Below are 24,126 nucleotides of genomic sequence, written 5' to 3'. Positions count from 1 at the left end.
TTTTCGCATTGAATGTGCGAGCCTGCGAGCACATTCAATGAAAACACCCTTGAGGAAAAGCGACCGTATCATGGCTGGTATAGTATTCGGACCGGGCAATTAAATTTATTATAGTAATTTTTTGGCACCGAGCACCAACGCATCTCTGAGAAAGTTTGCTTTTGGGCTTCGGACTCAAGGAGGGGCACGGAAGATAGGGGGGGGGGGGGGCAGCAAATGGGTAAAGCTTTGGGCGTATAATGAAAATTATTGCCCATGGCCTTTAACACACGATGGGCGAATAATGAAATTAATCTACCACTTGGTCTCACTATGCCTATACAAAATGTATATTGCCTACCACGTCGTATTTTGCTCTAAATTCATCCCCGATTTCTCAGATATTTCCTGGACCTGGTAAACATGCGAGACGCGTCTGTTACTTTTATTAGACATTCATGCTACGAAGTAATTGCGAGTGAGGAGTAGGCGTTGCGGAGACATGCTTTGTCTTCATTAGTGGGAAATTGTCGTTGCGTTCTCTCCTCTTTCTTATATTTTGACATCTAATATCCATGAAGCTATGATAACAAGCGTCGATCTTACTACGAACACTGGCTCCTGGCAGTGCTGTTCTTCCCGTTTTGTAAGGGTCATCGTCAATGGCTTTTCACTGGCTCTTGAGAACTACGTGTGCCTCGAAACCTGCCTTCTAAATTTATGCGTAACCTGCTAATCCATCTCTTTGAAATAAATTTGAAATAAGTCATCACATTAAGGCTGTGTTCTTGCCAATATTCACTTGTCCTGTGTCCACATGTTTCGCAATTCACTTTATTCAAGCTACAAGCAAGCTTCAAGCTTCCATGACCGGATTTTTATTGAGGTTTCAGTCATCGAACGCATTGTTCAACCGAGGGAGCTTTTGAAGAGAAGAAAACCGCCGTATAATGAAATTAACCGCCGTGTTTTTATGCATGGGTTTTGATAGGCATTTCCGAGTTTTGGCATCGACTGAAATTAACCGTCTCTCGCGCTTCTGGCTTTCAGCAGGCCACCTTTATACAAAAATTTAACTGAACTTTTTTAACATGCGTCGGTGGCAAAAATGTACTATAATGTTTATTAATATTCAGTTGGGCGGAGTTTGGTAGTTTTTTATTTAACTTGTGGTATGTTGTGCTGATTGCGGGTTGTTCAAACCTTTCAAATGTAAGAACCTTATTGAACTCAACCCTACCCTACACTACCCTACATACGACTGGACGCTTTCCAAGCCCACAAGCATCACGACGCCGAGATGGAATGTAGCCGAGAAATCACCCTCGCCATCTGCTCTAGAGCTAATCGTGTGGGGCGGCGTGTGGGGCGCCGCTTAGCCATGGGGGTGCACTTCTAGTGGATGGGGGACGGGGTGCACCTGCACCCCTTTCATATGGAAAGTTACTTCCCTGATTACAGCTCCCCGTATTGCACCTAATCAGGGAACGGCCAGCAAACGAAGGAACTATTTCTGGATGACAGGCGAATAACCGCTCACGCAAGGAGCGGAGCTCCGCCCCGTCCAAAGTGGCCAACAAAGCAGAGACAGAGGCAGCGTCACATCTTCCATCAAAGAACTGGTTTCTGGCTTGGAAGATGAGCTCCATCTTTGCATCCGAGTCGGTGCTGTCAGGAATCAGCTGGTCTAATGGAGTGAGAGTAGTGAGACGACTAGCTATTGTATCAGAGCTGCCTGGTCTTCGTAGCATTTGCACCGGTTCTTCTCGATCGGACTCTGAATTCTGTCCCTCCTGCGTATTACTTGAGGCATTGCTATGTAGCTAAGTCTTTGGCAGAGTTTCATTATCCATGCTTTGCAAACAGTGCCATAACAACACAGTTAATTAATCACCAAGCTTCTTTGCAAGTTCCAATACAGTTGAATCGCACGCGATTTGAGTGCAAAAATCAAGAAAAGTGCCAACTTGTTCCCGTAAAATATTTTGAATATTGACCTAAAAAAAATGAGTAATTTCCAGATAAAGTAACAGCGAAATCAGTTTTCGCTTGCCAATAAAACTCACAGATATTGAAGCTCCATTATTAAAGGAACATTTTAGTATATGCCATTCTTGATAAAACTTCTTAGCCACGCAATACCACCGCAAAATAAAGAGACACTGAAAACACGACCACTCACTCCGATTTACCATAGGAAAATACTGGGAAAATACATAGAAAATGTATGTCTCAACTGCGCCAAATATACAGACAGTTATATACCTACATGTGACGTCATGATTAGCCCGACCAATCAGAAGCAAGTTGTTTTCAGCCACAAATAATTAATTTCTGAACTAACTAGGCATTTTTATAACAAAGTGATTTTAAATTAAATCATTAAAAATTCTGAGCTTTTTTATTTTACCAAAACATACAGAGCATGCAGATAGGTCCCAACCCTATTTTATTTTCGGATGTGCTGTTCTGTCTCAGTCAACTTGCTGACGTGATAAGTTTGCCGTGACATTCACACAAGGCAACATTGCAAACAATAGTTTGTTTTCTCGACGACTCCAACCAGATTAGGGGTTTCAGAATTTGGGTGATTGATAAGACGTCTTCAGCAAAATTTACGCCGGAACAGCGAATTAAACAGACGTTAGGGCTGATTATACGCTACGAATAGAGAAACAAGCCCTTTAACGCGTATCCCCCATATCGTCCTTCAAAATTCAAGCCTTGCGGTCCAGCTAGAACAGATTGAACGCTTGCCCGAGGTCTATACGATGTACCGTACAATTTGTACCGTTCAGTTTTCGCGTTTCATTTTCAGACTCTGATTTTCCGGGTTCAAGTGCACCCCGAGTACCGTCACCTGAACTTCGTCCAGTGCATAGACAAGGGCTCGTACGCCAACGACACTACGCGTCTGCTGTACCTCTTCTTCACGCTGTTCTTCATGTACCTGCTGCCGCTTCTGGTCATCACGTTCTGCTACACGGGCATCGTGGTGTCGCTGACGCGCCGCTCGGCTCCTCCCGACTCAGGTATGGAACTAGTGGGCCCCTTCCGACTCGGGTATAGAAATGGTGGGCCCCTTCCCACTCAGGTATAGAAATAGTGGGCCCCTCCCGACTCAGGTATACCTCGGGATACAGCCCGCCCTTCGGATTAATATGTATATGCTAGGAGGCAGTATTTTCTGTACAATGATGTTACCGACTTTGGCTGGTAAAACTTTGCATGCAAAGCTCAACAAATGACTTGTGACTCTATTCTCATATTGCGCATAGCTTTTAAGCACCCGCTTGGAATTAGGTATGCATCGTTTATATCGAATTTTGCATAAAGCTCGGATGGAGCCCCGCGGTCACCAAGCGACCGCCAATTATTTTTAGCCACCCCCGTATAACGGTAGCTAAGGGAACGTAAGCGCGCCGCTCGTAAAAGCTGATCTTCGCCTAATTGCTATAGGATCTCGACGCCATGCTTACGTGGCATTTGCAGAGTGTGCATCAGCCTAGCTGACAGGCGTATCCCGTGATCGGCTTTGGTCCCAGCGTACATACACACATATAGCATAGATGCTTAGTTTGTGTAAACCGATTAGGCTTACACAGCGTATCTTTGTCATCGTATCGAGGAACAGAGCTGAGCGGCTTACTGTTATTATATCAGTGAATATATTTGACTAGGTTATTGTCATCGCATCGAGGAATAACGAAGCCATGGTTGTATTATTATGTCTAGGACCGAGACCCCTGCTCCATAAACAAATTGAATCACCGTATCGAAGTTTTCAAAGCTCTATGCTTTCCTGAAAGCCTGGTACCGTAAGGTAAAAATGCAATCTCCTTCAGGCCTTTATCCTGCCTTAGAGAAAATCACACCAAAGTATGCGGTGCCAAGATCACCAACGCTGGCTTGGAGAGCTCTCCGGTAAACACTTTCACATCGTATTACCTCCACAGGGAGTAGCGCGATAGCATCAACATTGTCTAAACCATTTTCTGCCAGCGCACTAAAGTGCAGCGCTCTCACGAGTGGCCACTTGTTTCGGCAGACACGCTGTTCCGGGCCAACGACTCGGGATTTTTCGTGCGGGCACGTCAGCGCACCCTGCAGATGACGTTTGTGATCGTGCTGACGTTTGTCATCTGCTGGACGCCCTACAACGTCATCTCAGTCTGGTGAGGAGCTGGGGGGCTGGTGATGTATGTCACTTCCTGGCGGCGGGGGAAGGGGGATGGAGGACAGAGGGTGAGAGGGATCTCGGCTGGGGGCGGGGGCGGGGGAGGGGAGAAGGCTAGGAACCTGAGGGCACAGTAAAGATCTGGGTGACGCAGTGGGATAGGGGGATGGGTGGGTGTGGGGACAGTTGAGAATGGAAGGCGGCACTTATTATCGGTTACTGTTGTTTGAAAGACAAGCACATGTGTAGTTGCAGGGTTGTGCTCGACTCAAAAAAAATTGCCGACTCGACTCATCATTCAACTTCAGAATGCCCTGACTCAACTCTGACTCAAACAAGGAGCTGATTTTTCCCTTGACTTGACTCATGACTCAAGCGGCTCAATTAAAATATGAGTTGACTCAAACTTGACTCAAATTTTTTGTTGAGTCAAGTGTGTTGACTCAAAATTGACTCAGATAAAAAAGTTGTTGAGCGGGGGGGGGGCGGTGAAAAAATCCGGCAGCAGGCCCAGGCCTAAGTTGTTGAGCGGGGGAGAATGAAAAACTTATACTACATATTGTTTCTAGAAAGTTTAGTCAGCTGACTCATGTTCCTAAATGTTTTTGACTCAACTCAATGTCAAAAGTTATTTTACTGACTCAACTGACTCAACTCAACACCTTAATATTTTTGTCCGACTCAACTCTGACTCAACTCAACAGCTCAACATTTTATCCGACTCGACTCAAATCTGACTCATTTGAGTCAGAGTTGAGTCAAATTTCTGACTCGACTCATGAGTCAAGCACAACCCTGTGTAGTTGAGCAATGAGCATGTCAGAAGGTCAGTGTCTGTCATTAGCTTCAATCTGTTAATACTTTTCACAGTCGCATGCTGCCTTTAAAAGCCATGTTTTGCTCCACCTTTGAGAGTAAGTCTTCAGGGTATCAAGCCGTTTCTTTTCCGATCTTGGCGCAGACCCAGTTCGTTGGCAATATTTGGCACGACTGCGGGAGCAAGTGGGTCTCGGTGGCATAAAATGGCCCGCCCACTAACCCGCGCCAAATATGCTTCTCATTTCTTCCAGGCAGGACGAGGACAATTTTCTCCGAACATAAATAACACACAGAGACCCACGTGCCAGGGTACTTTGCAAAATAGATATCTGTAGTACTGAACATACTGAACCAATCAAGAAGTCGCCTGACGGGCTGCTCTGTTCCTGTGCGTTATGAAAATTTGGGAAATAAGGCATTGTGAAATATGGCATAATCATACTTGCAGCTCTTATCATTATGACACAACGCTCATCCCAATTCCCGCTAAATTAAGCAGTTATGTTAGCGAATGGTATTGGACTCGGTGTCCATAGCATTATATTCGTGGCAATTCCTGCATGATTTCCAACACAAACCAATTTGTCTGCATTTTCTTCTGGCGTTTTTCACCATGCTTTTGATTGCGAAATGTGTGCCTACATTGTACCTACAATCATTGCCGATAGTGATCTCAACTAGCATTCATTCGATCTGTCAATATATTCAAGTTTTAGATTCCTTTAATTGTTTAGTTAAAGATACCGCCTATTGCGAACATGATCATTTCCTTTTGCTGTTTTCACTGTCTATTCGGTTTTCAGCATCCTGTTTGAAGTTTGAACTATAATATGTAGCCTGTTTTCTTTGCATTGTTTTTAATGCAGGTACAAACCTTTGTTTAAATCTGTTCGAGCTTCTTTTGTTTGAGCTTGTTTTTGCCTTGTCAGTGTGTGGTGACTTTCTGCTCCTTATGTCAGTCTGAATTCACAACTTGTTTACTTGTCAGAATACATTTATGTAAAAGACAAGTACAAGAGGCTCTTGAAATTAGCACAACACAAAACACAGCATAGACCTCTCACCTGTGGAATGTAGTTGATGGAATGCAATACATGGGAATGCAATAGATAAACAATGAAATATTTAGGAGATTAAAAAAATCTACTCTATCAACAGTGGACAATGGACAGAATCATCGGTTCAGAACACGAGAAGCAATCAGGCAAATCTTGAAAGTTGAATAAATATAATTGAATAAGAACGTAGCATGTCCCTCGGACAGCCAGCTGTCAGAAGGACCATTACACCAGCTGAGCAAGTATGTGATAACGTGACACAGGCTGCGCTTCCAGAACGAATGCAGCTCATTCATTAAGACATAAGAAGCTAGGTGTCAGGCGAATGAGCTCCGCCGTTGCACGGCAGGGCTGGAGTGGAAACCGGCGCGCTGGCTGACAAGGAGCGGTGGCGGCCCGGCTGTCGGCTGGCGCCGCCGATTGCAGGCGCGACCGACAGGGCTCCCTCCGCTGCCATGTCGCGCCGAGTGGCCCGCAGCTCGCTCTCCTGGTCGGTCGCTCCCTGGAGACGGCTCTGAGAAGGCCGCGCTCCGCTCCCGGAGCTGGGAGACAGACACTGCAGCACTCGGACTGGCGCGGCGGCGGAGAGCGGCCTTTACCGCGATCAACAGCGCTCTGAAAGCGCCGTCACTTACACTCCGGCCGGTGGCGGCGATGTGGTGGAGAGGAGTGGGCTGCTGCTCTCCTGAATGGTGCGCTCTTTTTGCAGTTCGCTCAGTCCTCCCGAGTCGGGTTTCCTGCCCCAGTCATATCAGATGGTGTGCTGCGTTATTCCGTCCAACCAACATTTATCATCTACAATGCAGTGGATGCATAAACATGCCACTGGTGGTAAAATGTAAGGGTGGCACGTCATTCAACTTATTTCTGACGTCAAGACACGCTAGGCGCAAATGCGCGTAAAAGCATTTTGAATTACCTGACAGTCGACGGATAACAATAAGTAGATATGTTACAGGGAGTATGCGATTTCAGTTAGTTTGCAACGACCCTAGGGTGGTTGTAACCTCCCTGAACGATCAGTTTGTTTGCAACGACCCTAGGGACGTTACAAAATAACTGCTCGTTCCGGGACGTTGTAACGAAACTAGGGTCGTTGCAACCTCCCTAGTTAGTATGCAACGAACCTAGGGTTGTTACAAAATAACTAGGGAGTTTAAGAATTCATCAAGTCTCGTTTCACAGGAGGGCCGTCAACAATCTTGTCCAATGAAAATCGAAATGAATGTCCAAAAATAAAAGAAAAGGAGAACCAAATTTGAACATTCAGCTCAGAAGTAAATATATGTGGTGCCCGGGACAAAGCACGTAACTGCTGTGATAATTTTGGCTGCATTATATCGTCAGCATATGCTTAACATGTAGAAAATATAGTTACTGGGGTACATACGTGTGATGGATATCCGTCGCTATCCGTGTGCGGGTTATCCCTCACACTTTTAGGGGTGCGGGTCGGATAAAACCCATCGTTTTTTTCGCTATTATCTCGCGCTAAAAGCGGCCGATCGTGACGAAACTTTGAGTGTCTTCGAACTTATCTACGTTACTGGTTACACATTCCCTATACAGTTCATGATCCTAAAACCAATGACCTTTGATCTGATTTCTGAGACCATGGCAGACCGAAATGATTTGCCGTTTATGCTAGCGCACATAAAATTGCGTTTCCAGACTTCTATTGTGATTACATATAAACGTGCCAACATGTGAACCATGATGGTTGTCCCATGCATCATGATGGGTTTCAAGTTGACTTGTCAGTTGTCGGCCTGCGGCCAGGTGAAGGTCATTGACGTTTGGTGACTTCGGGTAACTGTTTCAAATTTTACAATTTTAAGGAATTTTTTAGCTTATTTCAAATCCAGCATTCGTTGATACATTTGAGAAGTACGTATAGTTGTGGTGCCAATGCAACTTGCTACGAAGCTGTCGCTGGTGGTTTAGGTACACCTGCTATAAACAGGTGGTGCGGGTGGGACGCCTACTGTACTACTTGACCCAAACTTACCCAACCCAGCCTAGCTTAATCCTCGCCCCCCCCCCCTAGTTTTTTTCCCGATAGCTCCGAACACTGCAACAGAGAGCTGAAACTAGGCATACCTGACCTTTGATTCAAGCCGGATCTTGTTACACCAACCAGATTTTCAGGTCAGGTCAGGTTACTGACCGAGGTCATAAGTGGACGGTCCTCAGATGCCGCAACTTCGCAACGCCCTTAGTCCCAGGGGAGCTTTTACAGGGGGATGAAACTTACAGTACGAGCATCTTCTAGAAGTCTCACAACTTGTACCTCTAGGATTTTTCCTGAAGATCACATGAGGTCAGGTCGGTCACGTGACCTCACCACTAAAGTCAATTGAGAAAAATGAAAACTGCTATTCTGGCGCCGGGAACGGTCTCAAACTATCTCAAGCACACGGATCGCGATTTCATGCACTCCTTGCAAGGTAAGATGCTTCAATTTTGCATTGTTGACGTTGCATGACGTCATTTATGACGTCACTAGGGTCATACGAGCTTTTCATCAATAACTCCCGCCCAAACTGAGCTAGCGAGTCGGTCAAGCCACCAATGGACTGAGGAAGACCTGCCGAATCGAATAATATGCAACATGACCTCCTTTGACCTGCTATTTTTGACAACGATGAAGCCGATTTCACTCCTCAGCGAGGAAATCACGATTTTGGGAAGATAAGCACTGATTTTCGAAAAGAAGTGCTGCCACCTGGTGCAAGAAGAAGAAGCCAGCTTTAATATGCCCGTTGTTTGTGTGGTAGTTTGATTTGTGGCCTGAAGTTGGAACTTAAAATTGAAGCATCCGAAGATGATCGATATTGATCGAAAACATGATGTTGATGAAAAAAATATGTTAAGTTGAGAGAGGAGGTCATTTTATCCAGATGCGGTGGTTAAATTCATGCAATTAATTATTTTTCCTAATTGACGGCCGCGCATCATCCGTCATTACATGGCAATCGTCATAAACAAAAATAATTTCAAGAAGTAAACCACCGCATCTGGATGAAATCGCCTCCTTTTTCAACTTAACATAATCTTTTTTTCATCAAAATTATTTTTTCGATCAATATTGATCATTTTCGGATGCTGCAAATTGAAGTTCCAACTTCAGGCCACAACAAAGGGTACACGTCAACGTTGGACTACCATACAAGCAACAGCCATATGTGGCCATATTAAAGCTGGTTTATTCTTCTTGCACCAGGTGGCAGCACTTCTTTTCCAAAATCAGTGCATGTGCTAAAAATGATAGCGATTGACCAAACCTTCCCCGAATGTAATGTCTTGATGTTTTTAGGCCAGGTCGGGTCAGGTCAGGTCAGGTCAACCAGTAGGCGTCTTGCTAGCTGTCCATAGTAGGTGTCAACCACCACTGCCAGCTTCGTGACATGGTACGAACTACGAAGGCGCCAGTTACTTCGTAAATGTTCAAATGGGTGCTAAATTCGAAATCAGCTCCAAAAACTAGCCTAGAAATATATGTAAGGTCATCAAAGGTCAAAGACCTTGACCTGACCTTCGCGTGACCTTGACAGTTGACACCCACCATAATGCATGGGACCACCATCATTTCACATGTTTGAATGTTTACGATCACAAAAAGACTGGAAATGAGCGGATAATAGCCGTTTTTACGAAGGGCTTTCTGGCGAATTTAAAATTTGAATTAATATAATTTGAATTAGTCTAATTTGAACAAATATGCACCAAATGTGCACCTAACCTGCACAAAATGTGTCATAGATGGCCGTCGTGAAATACTCCTGAGCTGAATGTTCAAATTTTGTTCTCCTTTTCTTTTATTTTTGGACATTCATTTCGATTTTCATTGGACAAGATTGTTGACGGCCCTCCTGTGAAACGAGACTCGATGAATTCTTAAACTCCCTAGTTATTTTGTAACAACCCTAGGTTCGTTGCATACTAACTAGGGAGGTTGCAACGACCCTAGTTTCGTTACAACGTCCCGGAACGAGCAGTTATTTTGTAACGTCCCTAGGGTCGTTGCAAACAAACTGATCGTTCAGGGAGGTTACAACCACCCTAGGGTCGTTGCAAACTAACTGAAATCGCATACTCCCTGTAACAGATACATCTCACACAGTGGCGCTTTTTTTCCTATTTACTCCACTCGGCAAAATTGTGTCCGGATTTTATGACATCCCCTCCGGGCACGTCCTCTCTCCGTGCGGCGCTGGTGGTGGGCGCTGATGGCCGTTCTGTGTCTGCGATCCCTCACCGGCCGCCGCGCCGCCGCCGGCGAGAAGCCGCCCCCATCTGGCGGCGCCCCGGCCGTCCCGTGGGAGCGCCGTGGCCGGGACTGATTGGCCTGCGGCGCCGACGGATCGCCACCTGCGGGAGTGCTGTACCGGAGTGATACTGTGCTGCACGAGAGTGATGCCGTCTGCGGCAATATCGGCGGTCGAAGCCTGCAGACGGAGGCCGACGCGCCGCGCCCGCACTGCCCCGGCCGCCGCGCCGGTGCCACGTAGAGTAGCGCTGATTCTGGGTGGATGAAAAGTGCGGAACTGAGGGAGCGAGGCGTGAAGGGTGGTCGATAATATCGAGACGCCCGTCACCCATGAAGCACAACAGGCTGAGAGTGGATGCCTGTGAAATGTGGAGCGAGAAAGAATGAATTAGAATACGAAAAACGATTGGCAAGCTGCCCTCCTGACAGTAGCGGCGGAACACCTTCAAAGGTGGGGCACCGCCGACTTTTGGTCCTATTCTTTCCATGCAACAACGCCCATATGGGCTAATGTTAAAATGTCAAAATCAAAGGGGGGGCACGGTGCCCCGGTGCCCTCCCCGTTCCGCCGCCTATGCCTCCTGATACATTAAACACTTTAACCCTAGCGAACATAGTTGTTGCGAATCACGCAGCAGATGTGCTATTTGGGTGTCTGTCACGTGACACAGCTCGCCCTGTTTAAAATGGTCTTGCAGAGCATGTCGGGCTAAAAAGAGAGAATACAGATGGACTTGAATCACAGAAACGTTCTTTCGTTAATTTATGATTAATCGATTTTAACTTTAATTCTGAACAAAGTAAAACAGACAGAATCCTAATGTTGAAGAATGACAATATAAGTGGCGACCGTGACAGGACAATCGACATGGAAAAGTACTTAGAATTAGCAACACGATACGGATTGCAAGGTGAAGACGCGCTGAAGTTTGCATCTGAACGTATGGACAAGGATGTGGAGCGAGAGAAGAGAAGATTGGAGCGCGATAAAGAGCGAGAAAAGGAAAGAGAAAAACGCGAAGAGGAAAGAGAAGAACGCGAAAAGGAAAGAGAGGAACGCGTAAAGGAAAGAGAGGAACGAGAAAAGCAAAGAGAAGAACGAGAAAAGGAACGGAAACACGAGTTAGAAAAGTTGCAATATCAAAATGAGACACAGAGCACATCAAGACAAGCCGCAAACCCTGTGCTGACCCCAAAACTGCCTCCATTTGTTGAAGGCCGTGATGAAATGGACAGTTATCTCCTGAGATTTGAGAGGTTTGCTCGGGCCGCTGGATGGGAAGAGGAGCAGTGGGCGGTCTCACTGAGCGCCTTGTTAACCGGCAAGGCGCTAGATGTTTATTATCGACTGGACGCTGAAGAGTCTTCCGACTATGAACATCTGAAACATGTACTGCTAAGGCGTTACGGACTGACAGCAGAGGGCTATCGAAAGAAGCTGAGGGAGTCGAGGCCTGAACAAGATGAGACACCTGTGCAGTTCGTAGTCCGACTACAAGCATATCTTAAGCGATGGATCGAAATGACAGAGACTAACGACTCGAGAGACGGCTTGAAGGCGCTGATAATTCGAGAACAGTTCATGAACACGTGTACTCCCGAGCTCCGTCTGTTCTTGAAGGAAAGGGATCTGGCCTCTCTTGAAGATCTTACCGAAACTGCTCAACAATATTTGGAAGCAAGAGGCCAGACCTTATTTGATCTGAATAGGAAGCCTCAGTGGAGCAGGGACGCGAGACCACGGAGTTTCAGAGTGTCGGGACCGGCTGAAACAGTTCGATCCGCATCTGCACTACAAGTAAGTGCAAAAACTCTGAAATGCGCTTTTTGTGAGCAGCAGCACGCCACAGAAGTATGCCAAGATGTTTTAAAACTCAGTGTCGAAGAGCGACGTAAGCGACTGCTAGCATCCGGCTGTTGTTTTCTGTGCCTGCGTCCAAAGCACATCGCAAGCACTTGCGAGAGTAAGAAAACGTGCACTGCATGTCAGCGGAAACATCATGACCTACTCTGCTTTGACAACGAATCGGAAGCTTCGAAGAGACCCGCACAAGTCCTCGCAGCTCGGTCGCAAGTGCAAAACAAAACTGGCGTCGCCCTGCAGACTGCTCGCGTTATGGCTGTCGGGGCAGCGGGCTTGAAGTGCGCTAGAATGCTTGTGGATTCCGGCTCTAACCAGTCATTTATTACAAAACGGCTGGCTACGAAACTGGAGTGCAAAAATGTCGGAGAGCAAGATACGCAGATAGTGACATTCGGAGGTACTGAGAAACGTCACAAGTCAATGAAGAAGGTGTCTGTCACGCTGAGGAAGATGGGTAGCATGTCCACCGGCCTTACACTGAGTTTGGTCCAGATTGACACCATCTGTGGCCCGGTGAACACAAGCCTCACAGTGAATCAAGAAGAGCTGGATCACTTGCAAGATCTTGAGCTCGCTGATCCCCCAGAAGAGTGGAAAGACGGACAGGAAGTCGACATACTGCTGGGAATGGATTTTTACCAGGACGTCATGACCGGACGTGTGCGATACAGCATGTCCGGTCCGATCGCGATTGAGTCCATTTTTGGGTGGATTCTGGGCGGCCGAGTCAATGCAACTGAAGAAGAAAGCAAACAGACTCTCTTCGTTCGAACGACGAATGCCAGTGAAGACCTCGAGCGGATCTGGGATCTGGATTCGATCGGGATCAAGAGCCCTCCATTCGCTAGTGCACGCGAGGAAAAACAGACTCTGGAAAATGCAGCGGTGTCACACTTCGAGAACACGTGCACAAGACTCGACGATGGACGATACGAAGTGCGCTGGCCAAAGAAAGAAAACTTTGACAGTCTCCCTGAAGATGACAAACTAGCTCGAGTACGCCTCGAGCGTTGCGAGAAGGCTTTAGAGTCTAGAGGACGAAGGCAGGAATATGAGCAAGCTCTGATGCAGTATATAGAGAACGACTACGCCGAGCGAGCCCCCAGCACCCCCGATGGGCCTCTACACGTCATGTCACACCACGCTGTGTACAAAAATGGGAAGATACGAATTGTGTTTGATGCATCCGCCGGGCACCCTATTTCCCTCAACGACTGCGTGCTGGCCGGGCCCAATCTGATCGCAGACCTCGCTGGAATCCTGCTGAGATTCCGGCTCCACCGAGTCGCTGTATCAGCCGATATAGAAAAGGCCTTCCTGCAGATCAGCCTCCATCCAGAGGATCGCGATGTGACCAGATTCCTCTGGAGAGAAACTCCTGAAGCAGAGCCGACCGTATTCCGGATGAAGCGAGTCGTCTTTGGGGTCAGCGCGTCACCCTATCTCCTACAGGCAACAATCAGGCGGCACCTGAGTCAATATACCGACTCATGCGCTGCATCAGCTCTGCGTCTGAGTACCGATTTGTACTGTGACGATCTGTTGACAAGTCTGAAGACAGAAGAGGAAGCAGAGAAATTCATCCAAGAGACAAGGCAGATCTTCAGCGAGGCGAAGATGAATATGAGAAAATGGGCCAGCAATCGAAAGCTGGCTGCGGTCGAAGACGACAAGTCCAACTCGATTCCGCTCCCTGATGGCGGGACAGAAGAGCAAAAGGTGCTGGGAGTAGTATGGGCCCCAACGGACGACAGCTTGAGGTTTGATCCCAGCTCCCTTGTGAGCTTGAGTGATAGTCTGCGTCCTACCAAGAGGAACGTTCTCAGAATATCCGCCAGGATTTTCGATCCTCTGGGCCTGCTGACACCGTTCACCGTGCGGACCAAAATGCTACTGAAGCAACTGTGGATCCGAGGGAACCGATGGGATGACCCAATGCAAGAAGATGCACGTCGGCTATGGGAAGCGTGGAAGGAGGATCTCAAAGAACTCGAGAAGATCCGCATCCCAAGAAGTTACGGTTCAGCGGTTCAGCCAACACTGAATCGTTTGAAATCCACACCTTCTGTGACGCCAGTCAAGACGCCTATGCCGCCGCCGTGTACCTGCGGCCAACTGATAAGTATCCCCGCAAGAGTAGACTGCTGATTTCGAAGAGCAGGCTGGCGCCGACAAAGACCATGTGTCTGGCGCGTCTTGAGCTAATGGCAGCGGTGATCGGCGCTCGACTCACCGAATATGTGCTCCAAGCTCTCAGCATGCAGCCGGACTCCGTGCATTTGTGGACGGACTCAGCCGTGGCACTCGCCTGGATACGGAGCAACCCGCAGCGATGGGGTGCCTTCGTGTCGAACCGTGTGGTGGAACTGCAACAAAAGTTCGCTCCAGAGTGTTGGCGGCATTGCCCTGGCCAGAGCAACCCGGCAGACTTGCCGTCGCGAGGTGTGTCTGTTAAGAAGATGCAGAAAGACCTATGGCAAAGGGGTCCTGCTTGGCTGGAGCTGCCTGAAGAAGGATGGCCGCGGCAAGATCGGATCTGTGAACCTCCGGAGTGTCTGAAAGAGGAAAAGAAGAGCAAAACTGCACCGGTTCTGGTGACTCATCAAACTCATCCTGACGGAAGCTGCCGGCTGAAAAATGTCATTGATGTCAGCAGATTTAGCACACTCGACAAGCTGCACCGAGTCACTGCATGGGTGCTTGGATGGAAAGCCATCCGCCCCGGCCAGACCAGAGAGCACGGAGACCTGACTGTGGAAGAGCTCCGCAGGGCTGAAAACATCTGGCTGAAGGAACTGCAAATGGAGTCGTACGCTGCGGAGCTTGCCAGTCTTCAAACGGGAGAGGAAATCAGCAAGCAGTCCAGCGTTTACAATCTGAATCCGTTCATGGATCAAGATCTGATGAAGGTCAGAGGGAGGCTGCAGGAATCTGACCTGAGCCAGGCAGAGAAGCACCCCATCATCGTTCCTTCAGAGCACCGATACGTGCGGCTCCTTATCCTCGATCGACACCAACAAGCATGCCACGGTGGAGTACAACAGACGCTCCATTCTCTCAGGGAACGGTTTTGGATCCCTCGCGGCCGACAAGTCGTTCGGAAGATCATTCGTGATTGTTCAATGTGCAAGATGTTCTGTACAGAACCTTTCGTTGAAGAAGCGGCTCCACTCCCAAAGGAGAGAGTGTGCCAAAGACCGCCATTTTCGGCAGTTGGAGTGGACTTGGCCGGTCCAATATACAGAAAGGACCCTGCCGGAAAAAACCCTCTGAAGGTGTGGCTAGTTTTGTTCACTTGCACCGTAGTACGAGCGGTGCACCTTGAACTAGTGGAGTCTCAATCTGCAGACGACTTCATGAAGGCATTTGAAAGATTCTCAGCAAGACGAGGGCAACCTGAGATCGTCTATAGCGATAACGGCCTCAACTTCAAGCGCGCGTCAAGGATTCTGGCTTCAAGAGGCGTCAGGTGGAAGTTCAATGTGCAGCGAGCGCCCTGGTGGGGCGGCTTCTGGGAGAGGCTGATACGTATGACCAAAGAAGCTCTGCGTAGAACCCTAAGAAGAAGTCTCCTCACGTGGGAGGAACTCAGCACAGTCCTGTGCCAAATCGAGGCGGCCATCAACGCCAGACCGCTGACGGCCCTCAACGACGACCCAGATGACATCCGCCCTCTCTCGCCACAAGACTTCTTACGAGACAATCCTTCTAAGCCTGGGACTGGCGACCATCAGTATACGGATGCATTTTCTGTCTCTGATCGTGATCTCAAATCGATGAGAAAATATCGCCTTCAGGTCCTCCAGCATCTTTGGAAGCGGTGGAAGACTGAGTACTTAAGAGCACTCCGCCTACCACTACGGGCAGGACCACAAAGACGAGGACCAAGAGAGCATGACTTGGTGCTCATAGAAGACAACCCGCGTTCCTCGCGTGCGTTGTGGAAAACAGGCATAATCGAAAAGCTGCTTCCTGGACGGGATGCTCGTGTGCGGTCGGCGACTGTGCGCACTACAGACGGGACGCTCGTGCGGCCGATTCAGCGGCTTCATCTTCTGGAAGGAGCTAACCTGACCCAACCTTAGGATATCTACGTCCCAGGGGTGACAGCGGTGTAGTGAGATGTTCGTTATTCATCTCACGGGGGGAGGATGTTGCGAATCACGCAGCAGATGTGCTATTTGGGTGTCTGTCACGTGACACAGCTCGCCCTGTTTAAAATGGTCTTGCAGAGCATGTCTGGCTAAAAAAGAGAGAATACAGATGGACTTGAATCACAGAAACGTTCTTTCGTTAATTTATGATTATTCGATTTTAACTTTAATTCTGAACAAAGTAAAACAGACAGAATCCTAATATTGAAGAATGACAATACATAGTGTCGTGTAGTAGCTTAATTGTGCGGTACGTTAAGCACCGATGAATTATATCACGGTGGATTGAGACATACGCTTCATATCACCCAATAATGTGAGGCTGAGCTGTTGAGCTGCGCGGTATGGACTATCCATTGCGTTTTTATTAGCTGCAAAAGACAAGCCCGTAAATTCATTCGCTGCTGACTGCGATGCATTAATTAGTCGTTCTGAAAGCATACAAGCATAAGTACGCATTAAATACATTCTTAAAAATTGTAGCGCTTGGTGTTTTCATTGGTATAATAGTAAGTATGAACTGTACATAATAGGGTTGGGACCTATCTGCATGCTCTGTATGTTTTGGTAAAATAAAAAAGCTCAGAATTTTTAATGATTTAATTTAAAATCACTTTGTTAAAAAATGCCTAGTTAGTTCAGAAATTAATTATTTGTGGCTGAAAACAACTTGCTTCTGATTGGTCGGGCTAATCATGACGTCACATGTAGGTATATAACTGTCTGTATATTTGGCGCAGTTGAGACATACATTTTCTATGTATTTTCCTATGGTAAATCGGAGTGATTGGTCGTGTTTTCAGTGTCTCTTTATTTTGCGCTGGTATTGCGTGGCTAAGAAGTTTTATCAAGAATGGCATATACTAAAATGTTCCTTTAATAATGGAGCTTCAATATCTGTGAGTTTTATTGGCAAGCGAAAACTGATTTCGCTGTTATTTTATCTGGAAATTACTCATTTTTTTAGGTCAATATTCAAAATATTTTACGGGAACAAGTTGGCACTTTTCTTGATTTTTGCACTCAAATCGCGTGCGATTCAACTGTATTGGAACTTGCAAAGAAGCTTGGTGATTAATTAACTGTGTTGTTATGGCACTGTTTGCAAAGTATGGATAATGAAACTCTGCCAAAGACTTAGCTACATAGCAATGCCTCAAGTAATACGCAGGAGGAACAGAATTCAGAGTCCGATCGAGAAGAATTGGTGCAAATGCTACGAAGACCAGGCAGCTCTGATACAATAGCTAGTCGTCTCACTACTCTCACTCCATTAGACCAGCTGATTCCTGACAGCACCGACTCGGATGCAAAGATGGAGCTCATCTTCCAAGCCAGAAACCAGTTCTTTGATGGAAGATGTGATGCTGCCTCTGTCTCTGCTTTGTTGGCCACTTTGGACGGGGCGGAGCTCCGCTCCTTGCGTGAGCGGTTATTCGCCTGTCATCCTATGTATCCTATGTATCCTATGTACATGTTTGTATGTCCTATGTATGTTTGTTTTAAAAACGTTGCAGCGGCGCTGGGAACTGCAGTCTTAGATCTGGGTATGTTTGGCATCTGCAACTCTTCATATACACATTAACCCTATTTCAGACGGGGAGACCTTTCAGGATTTTCTTGTAGGTACAATTGCCAAACGCCGCGAGACATTCAGCTCATATTTGGTGACTTTTCCTAAATGCTCATTGCGCACATCTCAGCAAAAAAAAAAAAAAATGCCGGGTCAGGTCAGGTCAGGTAACCAGAGCGGGTTTGTTGACCCCACCTCAGAAAAGTTTGCAAACACGTCAGAGCTTGAGTTTTTCACGAAGTTATTTCCTCTCATCAAGTCTTCAAAACAGTACCTGCAGTATGTGTCGTTTGTATATCTCAGAATTTTTGATCTGTGACCTGAGGTTAGGTCAGAGTCGTGACCTTTACATTGCAAGCCTATAGAAAAGTATTGAAATGCGACCTGCACCTCGAGTAAACGAGTCAAAACCACCCAATTCTTTAAGAATTATGACAAATTATCTTATCTGTAATGATCCAGGTGCCATTTACTGACAGGGACACCGGAGAGGGTTATCTGAGCCGAGATCATGTGAGGTGATATCTACCATACATCAATGCTCACAATACTTACAATATTGACAATGCTTTTGCTTACAACACTTACAATACTTACGATGAGACCAGCAAGCACTCTGCCGTTACAGTTCTAACTTCTGCTTCGAAAAACGACGTTACACACATTCGCTGCCAGCATAACATGTATTGTTTGACAGTAACAAAATACAATTGACATCTGAACCCCAAACGGACCGCCATCCACTCAAATTTTATAACCCTGACCGGTCAGGGGGCGAATGGAGGTCATCTCCTGGGCATTACACTCAGCCCTTGCACAAAATATCTCACCTCACAGTGATCATTACAACAATAGCACCGACTTGATAGTGGATTTCAAAGTACTTGCATCAGCTCTTCCTGCTATTGCAGACGATCATCTCCTCAGGGTAATGTTGTTCGGGACATGAGCGAAGATCGTTTTCGGAGTTTCATAAGTGCTACTGCAACAGCCTGGCACAAAACAGGACTTGTACGCTCTTCTCTGCACTTTGCCCTTCAGTATATCATAAAAGAATTGTTTAGAATCCATCTTACGCTTCTTTCACAGTCTCCCTTGCCACCGTAGGGCGTAGATAGATTGCTGTTGCTGGTAAGTTAAGGCACGGTAGATAGAAATTACCTCGGTTCTCAACGCCTTAAGTTATTTTCATAAAAAAGAACAAATAAATGATCAATAAGATGACAGGAATGTAAACATTTTAATCGTAAAGTAGTCCAAATATTGGAATGAGCTTTTGCTTTTCAGCATCCTCCGATTCATCATCTTTATCATTTGAAAATTCGAGGTACATAAAATGTTTATCACGCGCTCATGTTAAGTGGGAATATAGTACACGGCAGACACATCATTTTTTGACACTGAACATTTCATCCGTAAATGTTTTAGCATAATTTAAAGTTAAAAACAGCGCGAATGGCAGAGTGAAGCAAACAACATTTTTCACCCATTGATATAACATGTTATCTGTGGTGCGCCAGATGCGCCATTATTTGTCAACCGCAGAAGGTGACATGTGACGTAACAGCATCAAGAACATCTTTTTTCAAGAACTTTTCAAAACAAGTTTCCTATCTTTCTTCCCCCATGTCTCTCAGCTTATTGATTTTATGAGGCAATGGTATGCACCATAAATTCTGTGAAAATAGTTTGATCATTTTCATGCATTCTTAAAAAATCGAGTTCCCAACCCCATTATTTTGTCCCTGGTAATGACTCAGCTGCACGTGGATTAATTAACATTTTGGTGTCGCCTGTTCTGCAGGCACTGGGTCCACCAGGAGTCCTTCAAGCTGGTCCATCCTCTGCTCCGCAAGTCGCTCTTCATTTTCGCCGTGGCCAACTCCGTGGCTAACCCGATGGTGTACGGATTCTATCACTCACAGCTGTGCCAGCGCATTGAGGTAGGTATTGCTTGTGGGCAAACGTCCTACCGATAGGAACACAGTTCGATACTTTTTAATCGTCTTTGTTTGGTTGGGTAATGAGTCAATGACATATGCTGCTGCTAGGCCTAACATTGGGCATGTAATGCAGTTCCGTTTTGGTGCGGTCCTGGCGAGTGTAATCGATATGATTGAAAGTTACTCGGCGGCAATAATACGATATCGATAGCCTCCTGAATGTTCCTCTGGGGGACTAATACAGGGCTGAACGGACAACTCATCAGCGTTGAAACTAGAGGGCCCAGTCGAGCCTCCCTGAAGGCGACGAAGCAACGTTCTGCTGCGCTGTTGGTGCTTAGTGTCCGTGTAAAATATGCATTAGTGTTATATCTTTTATGATAGTTTGCACTAAACGGGCTACTCCTGACATTAACTGATTGAGAAATTACACCTTTGAAATAAAAGCAATAAGCTGCCTGCCTAGCTGACGAAAAAAAATTGAATGTTATTGCTTAAAACGACGAGTGTTTTATCAGTATCGAAGACGATTTGATGCTATTTTTCAGTCAGATTTCCGAATAAGTCTCCTTTCAAAACTTCTCACCGTCCTAGTTCAGCAGCCTAATGTGCAGAGTGACCTTCCGATACTCCTCACTATAGCCTTCCCCATTAGTCTCCTATAACCGAGCTGAGCCGACGGACGAATTCTGGATGATGGCGCTCAGCGTCTGGTGTCGGCAGGCGCCTCCGTCCAGTCGCGGCAAGTCACAGAGCGTCGAGCTGGCCATCCTGGAGACGGCGCCCACCTGCGACACGCTGCTGAGACACCCGTCCTCGTCCACGCTGAGGTCGGCCACCGGACGCCGGATCCCCGGGTGAGTTACCCCCCCTCTGCTGCGGCCACCGGACGCCGGATCCCCGGGTGAGTTACCCCCCCTCTGCTGCGGCACCCGTCCTCGTCCACGCTGAGGTCGGCCACCGGACCCCGGATCCCCGGGTGAGTTACCCCCCTCCGCTGCGACACCCGTCCGCGCTGAGGTCGGCCACCGGACGCAGGCTCCCCGGATGAGTTAACCCCCTCTGCTGCACACCCGTCCGCGCTGAGGTCGGCCGAGGATTCCCAAGTGAGTTACCCCCCCCCCCCTCTGCTGCGTCACCCGTGGTTCGGTTATCCCCTTTTCTACGGCACCGACGGGCTAGTAACCATACCCTGTTTTTATTCACCCTCTATTCCAACATCGCTATAAATTTTCCGGCAGCCGTTATGCGTTACCCACCATCTCTGTGATATTACATTGATATTGTAGAAGCCCAAATAGGCCGTTTTCCGTCGGTAGTTCCTATTACGTGCTCAATATTGGCTGCACGTCCCCTGTCATCAATATAACGTCTCTAGTGTCACTGCGGGACATCTATCTGCTCTTCGGGACATATTCCGTTCACGTGTCCGTTGTATTAATATCATGTTCAAGATTAAGTAGGTCTGATATTTTATCGACTTGTAATGAGATCATTCAAGTTATTGTCTCGGCATTTAACCGAATAATATAAAAATGACTGTTCGATTCTAATTGACACATTTCAATATCAATAGTTTGTCCTCAAACACCTATCTTTTAATAGTTGGCCATAAATTTTGCGTTAATAAAAGGCAGACTTGCTTCATTTTGCTCTCAAGCTTATGATACATCATGATCATGTGTATTAGATATTTGGGATGAATTCGATATACGCACTGATAGGTGTAGACACTGTGACCATTGACGCTTAAAAAAACGGACCAGCAGATTTGACGTCAATGCTCCCGTGTTTTTGTTTCAGTCGTGACGGCATCACCAGAGCTGCCGCTCTGCAGCAGGAGCATCCGCCCCGGATCACCGGGTCACCAGTCAGCGGCCGCCACCAGCTGTGAGGTCACCGGTCACCAGCTGTAGGTCACCGGTTCACCAGCTAGTGGCCGTCACCAGCTGTGAGGTCACCGGTCACCAGCTGTGAGGTCACCGGGTCACCGGGTGAAGCATCACCGGTGATCAGCTGTAGAATCACCAATTACCAGCTGACGAATCACTTATCACCAGAGCTGCAAAGTCACCAGTCACCAGCTGTAAGGTCATCAGTCATCAGCTTTACGGTGACTCGATTACTAACCATCAGCCCCAGTCACAGCTGTGGGCTCACCATAGCACGGCAGGGCCGTGGGTCACCAGGTCACCAGGCCACCAGCTGCGTCTCTGCTGTCAACGCGGTCACCCCCTGCCGGCCCTCCGTCCCGGGAGGGCATGGGTGGAACGCTAACCGCCGGCGGCGACAGGCCAGCGCCGCCGGACACACCGCTTTGAAGTGGAACGGACTCGGATGTGGGGCTTGGCAGCCGAGGATTATGTCAGTGCAATAGGCCCGTGCCGTTAGGACGGGAGGAGGAGTACTCGTTCGGGGAAAGGCTCATTGTGGACGCGAGCCGGCATCAAAGGACTGCGGGCTACGACCACGTGCCCCGGCCATAGAATGTGGTGAAAGGGCACGAGAGGGCTCACGGCGTTTCATCAGTGCACTCGTGGTGGAGAATCGAGGTTGATGTTGATTGTAGAATCTGCACATTGATGTGTAGTTTTGAATGTAATTTACATGTGGACAGTACGTATGATGTATGTACGCTGTACAAAGTGCATGACGTCTATGTTGAGACAACTGTTTCGAAACAAGCGTCTATTTAAAACAGGCATTTATATAGATATCTGTTGACATTGAAAGTTGTGGTAATGAGTGAAAAGTGATGATTTATTTTTAAGTCAGTTCTGCACAACATACTCGTATGTTGAAAGGTCTTAATGGCGTACGTTTTTTTTTCGGTTTCGGTTCTGTGTGTGTCATTGTTCCTTTCTGACAATCTGACCCATTATTCGTTTCTGACAATCTGCTTTACTTATTTCCTAATGCGTGTCTCTTGAAGATTAATCGATTTCAACTTTAATGTAACTATTTATGCGTACAAATAATAAGATAACTATAGATCCACAAATGATGCGTGAAATAAATATATAGGTACCTATATTTTATTTCATTTCACTTGCCTTTTTGTTTAGTTGATGTGTCATTGAAAAGATTAATATTATACTTGAATACTCAATTCATTACCCATATCGCTGTTCGGTTTCAGAACTCTGCAGAGTATAGTTTTTTTTTTTACCAATTCATGATCATATATTGTGTTAATGAAATGCTGTTTGCTGGCGAAGTTTTTTTAAGTTCACTTGTGTGCAAACGATAATCAGTGTGGCCGCACATATATGGAAGCGTCGTGATGATGTGTGTTCACATATTCCCGCCCCCACACCACCGAGATGTCACCGTTTCTGGCGAAATGGTATGTTTGCTATGTAAGCATACGTGAGTAGCGCGATATACATAGATGTATGGCCAGTGTTAGCCTACCTAAGTTACGGTATGTAGCTTCTTACCCTGCAGCCTTGCAGCACTGTTAAAATTGTGTGCTACCGCTAATGTTCAAATATAGTGGGGTTTTCGTTTTTTTTTTAGCATCTTCTTGTTTCCTTCCTTTTTGGACGCATTTTTTGTGCGCTTTGGGAATATGTTTTGCTTTTTAGTTCAAGTTTTTAAAGGCTGAGCTTAATATCATGCTATGACAGCATAATCATTGTTACCTACTACTGCAGTGCAAGAAATGTGAACTTATCTGTATGTTTTGTGGACTGGGTGTAAATAAACAGTTGTTAAGTACATTTGTGAGTGGCTGAGTGCATAAATGTGAGGAGGTACAGTCTCTGGGCTTGTCCAACCGCTAATAATACATATAAGGCATTAATGTCATTTTCCACACACATCCTAGTCCTCACGTTCTGATGGCGGCAGGAAACAGAAAAAGACCAATCCTCGTGATCGTCGTTCCACTACGTGGTACCATTTTCACCTTGATAAAAAAAAATCAACGTTCAACGACTGCAGGAATTTAACTTTCAATACCATGATCCAAACTTACGATAACTTCCCTTGCATCGATGCCCTGTAGTTTAATTTTTTGTCAAGATACGCTCTGTTTTATATCTTATAGTTTAGCTTAAGACGGAAGAACTGCTCATTTAAACAAAATAATCTTTATTGCTTGCTTATACGGATAACGCTTGCGGACGTAAAGACATCAGCGGGCCGGATGCGGAGTTTTCCCACCACTGCACTGGCTTAGCCTATCGGCGACGCAAACAATTCAATAGGCCCGAGGGAGCAATTGAGTGCCGCTCGTGAGTCGTTTGCCGCTGCCGGCGCTGACTGGCCGGGGCTGCACCGACGGT

The 24,126-nt window shown here is 46.8% G+C and overlaps 1 protein-coding gene across 1 annotated transcript; it reads left to right on the top strand.

The window, feature by feature from the left end:
• Positions 1-402: 402 nt before the first annotated feature.
• LOC122363657 (gonadotropin-releasing hormone II receptor-like) lies at positions 403-23,320 on the top strand. The gene is made up of 6 exons (XM_043333168.1): positions 403-417; positions 2,798-3,011; positions 4,028-4,154; positions 19,699-19,837; positions 20,561-20,694; positions 21,641-23,320. The coding sequence occupies exons 1-6, from the start codon at positions 403-405 to the stop codon at positions 21,729-21,731; spliced, it is 720 nt and encodes a 239-aa protein (XP_043189103.1). The 3' UTR covers positions 21,732-23,320.
• The last annotated feature ends 806 nt before the right edge of the window (positions 23,321-24,126 follow it).

The sequence above is a fragment of the Amphibalanus amphitrite genome, unplaced genomic scaffold (genome assembly GCF_019059575.1).
Source record: "Amphibalanus amphitrite isolate SeventyFive unplaced genomic scaffold, NRLGWU_Aamphi_draft 000633F_arrow, whole genome shotgun sequence".
NCBI classification, from domain to species: domain Eukaryota; kingdom Metazoa; phylum Arthropoda; class Thecostraca; order Balanomorpha; family Balanidae; genus Amphibalanus; species Amphibalanus amphitrite.
This window is presented reverse-complemented; position numbering and strand designations above follow the sequence as displayed.

Excerpts from the sequence above, each read along its gene's own strand:
- LOC122363657 (XM_043333168.1), top strand. Across the intron at positions 3,012-4,027 it reads CTCGGCTCCTCCCGACTCAG|ACACGCTGTTCCGGGCCAAC; the intron begins GTATGGAACTAG and ends TTGTTTCGGCAG. Across the intron at positions 19,838-20,560 it reads AGCTGTGCCAGCGCATTGAG|GCGCCTCCGTCCAGTCGCGG; the intron begins GTAGGTATTGCT and ends TGGTGTCGGCAG.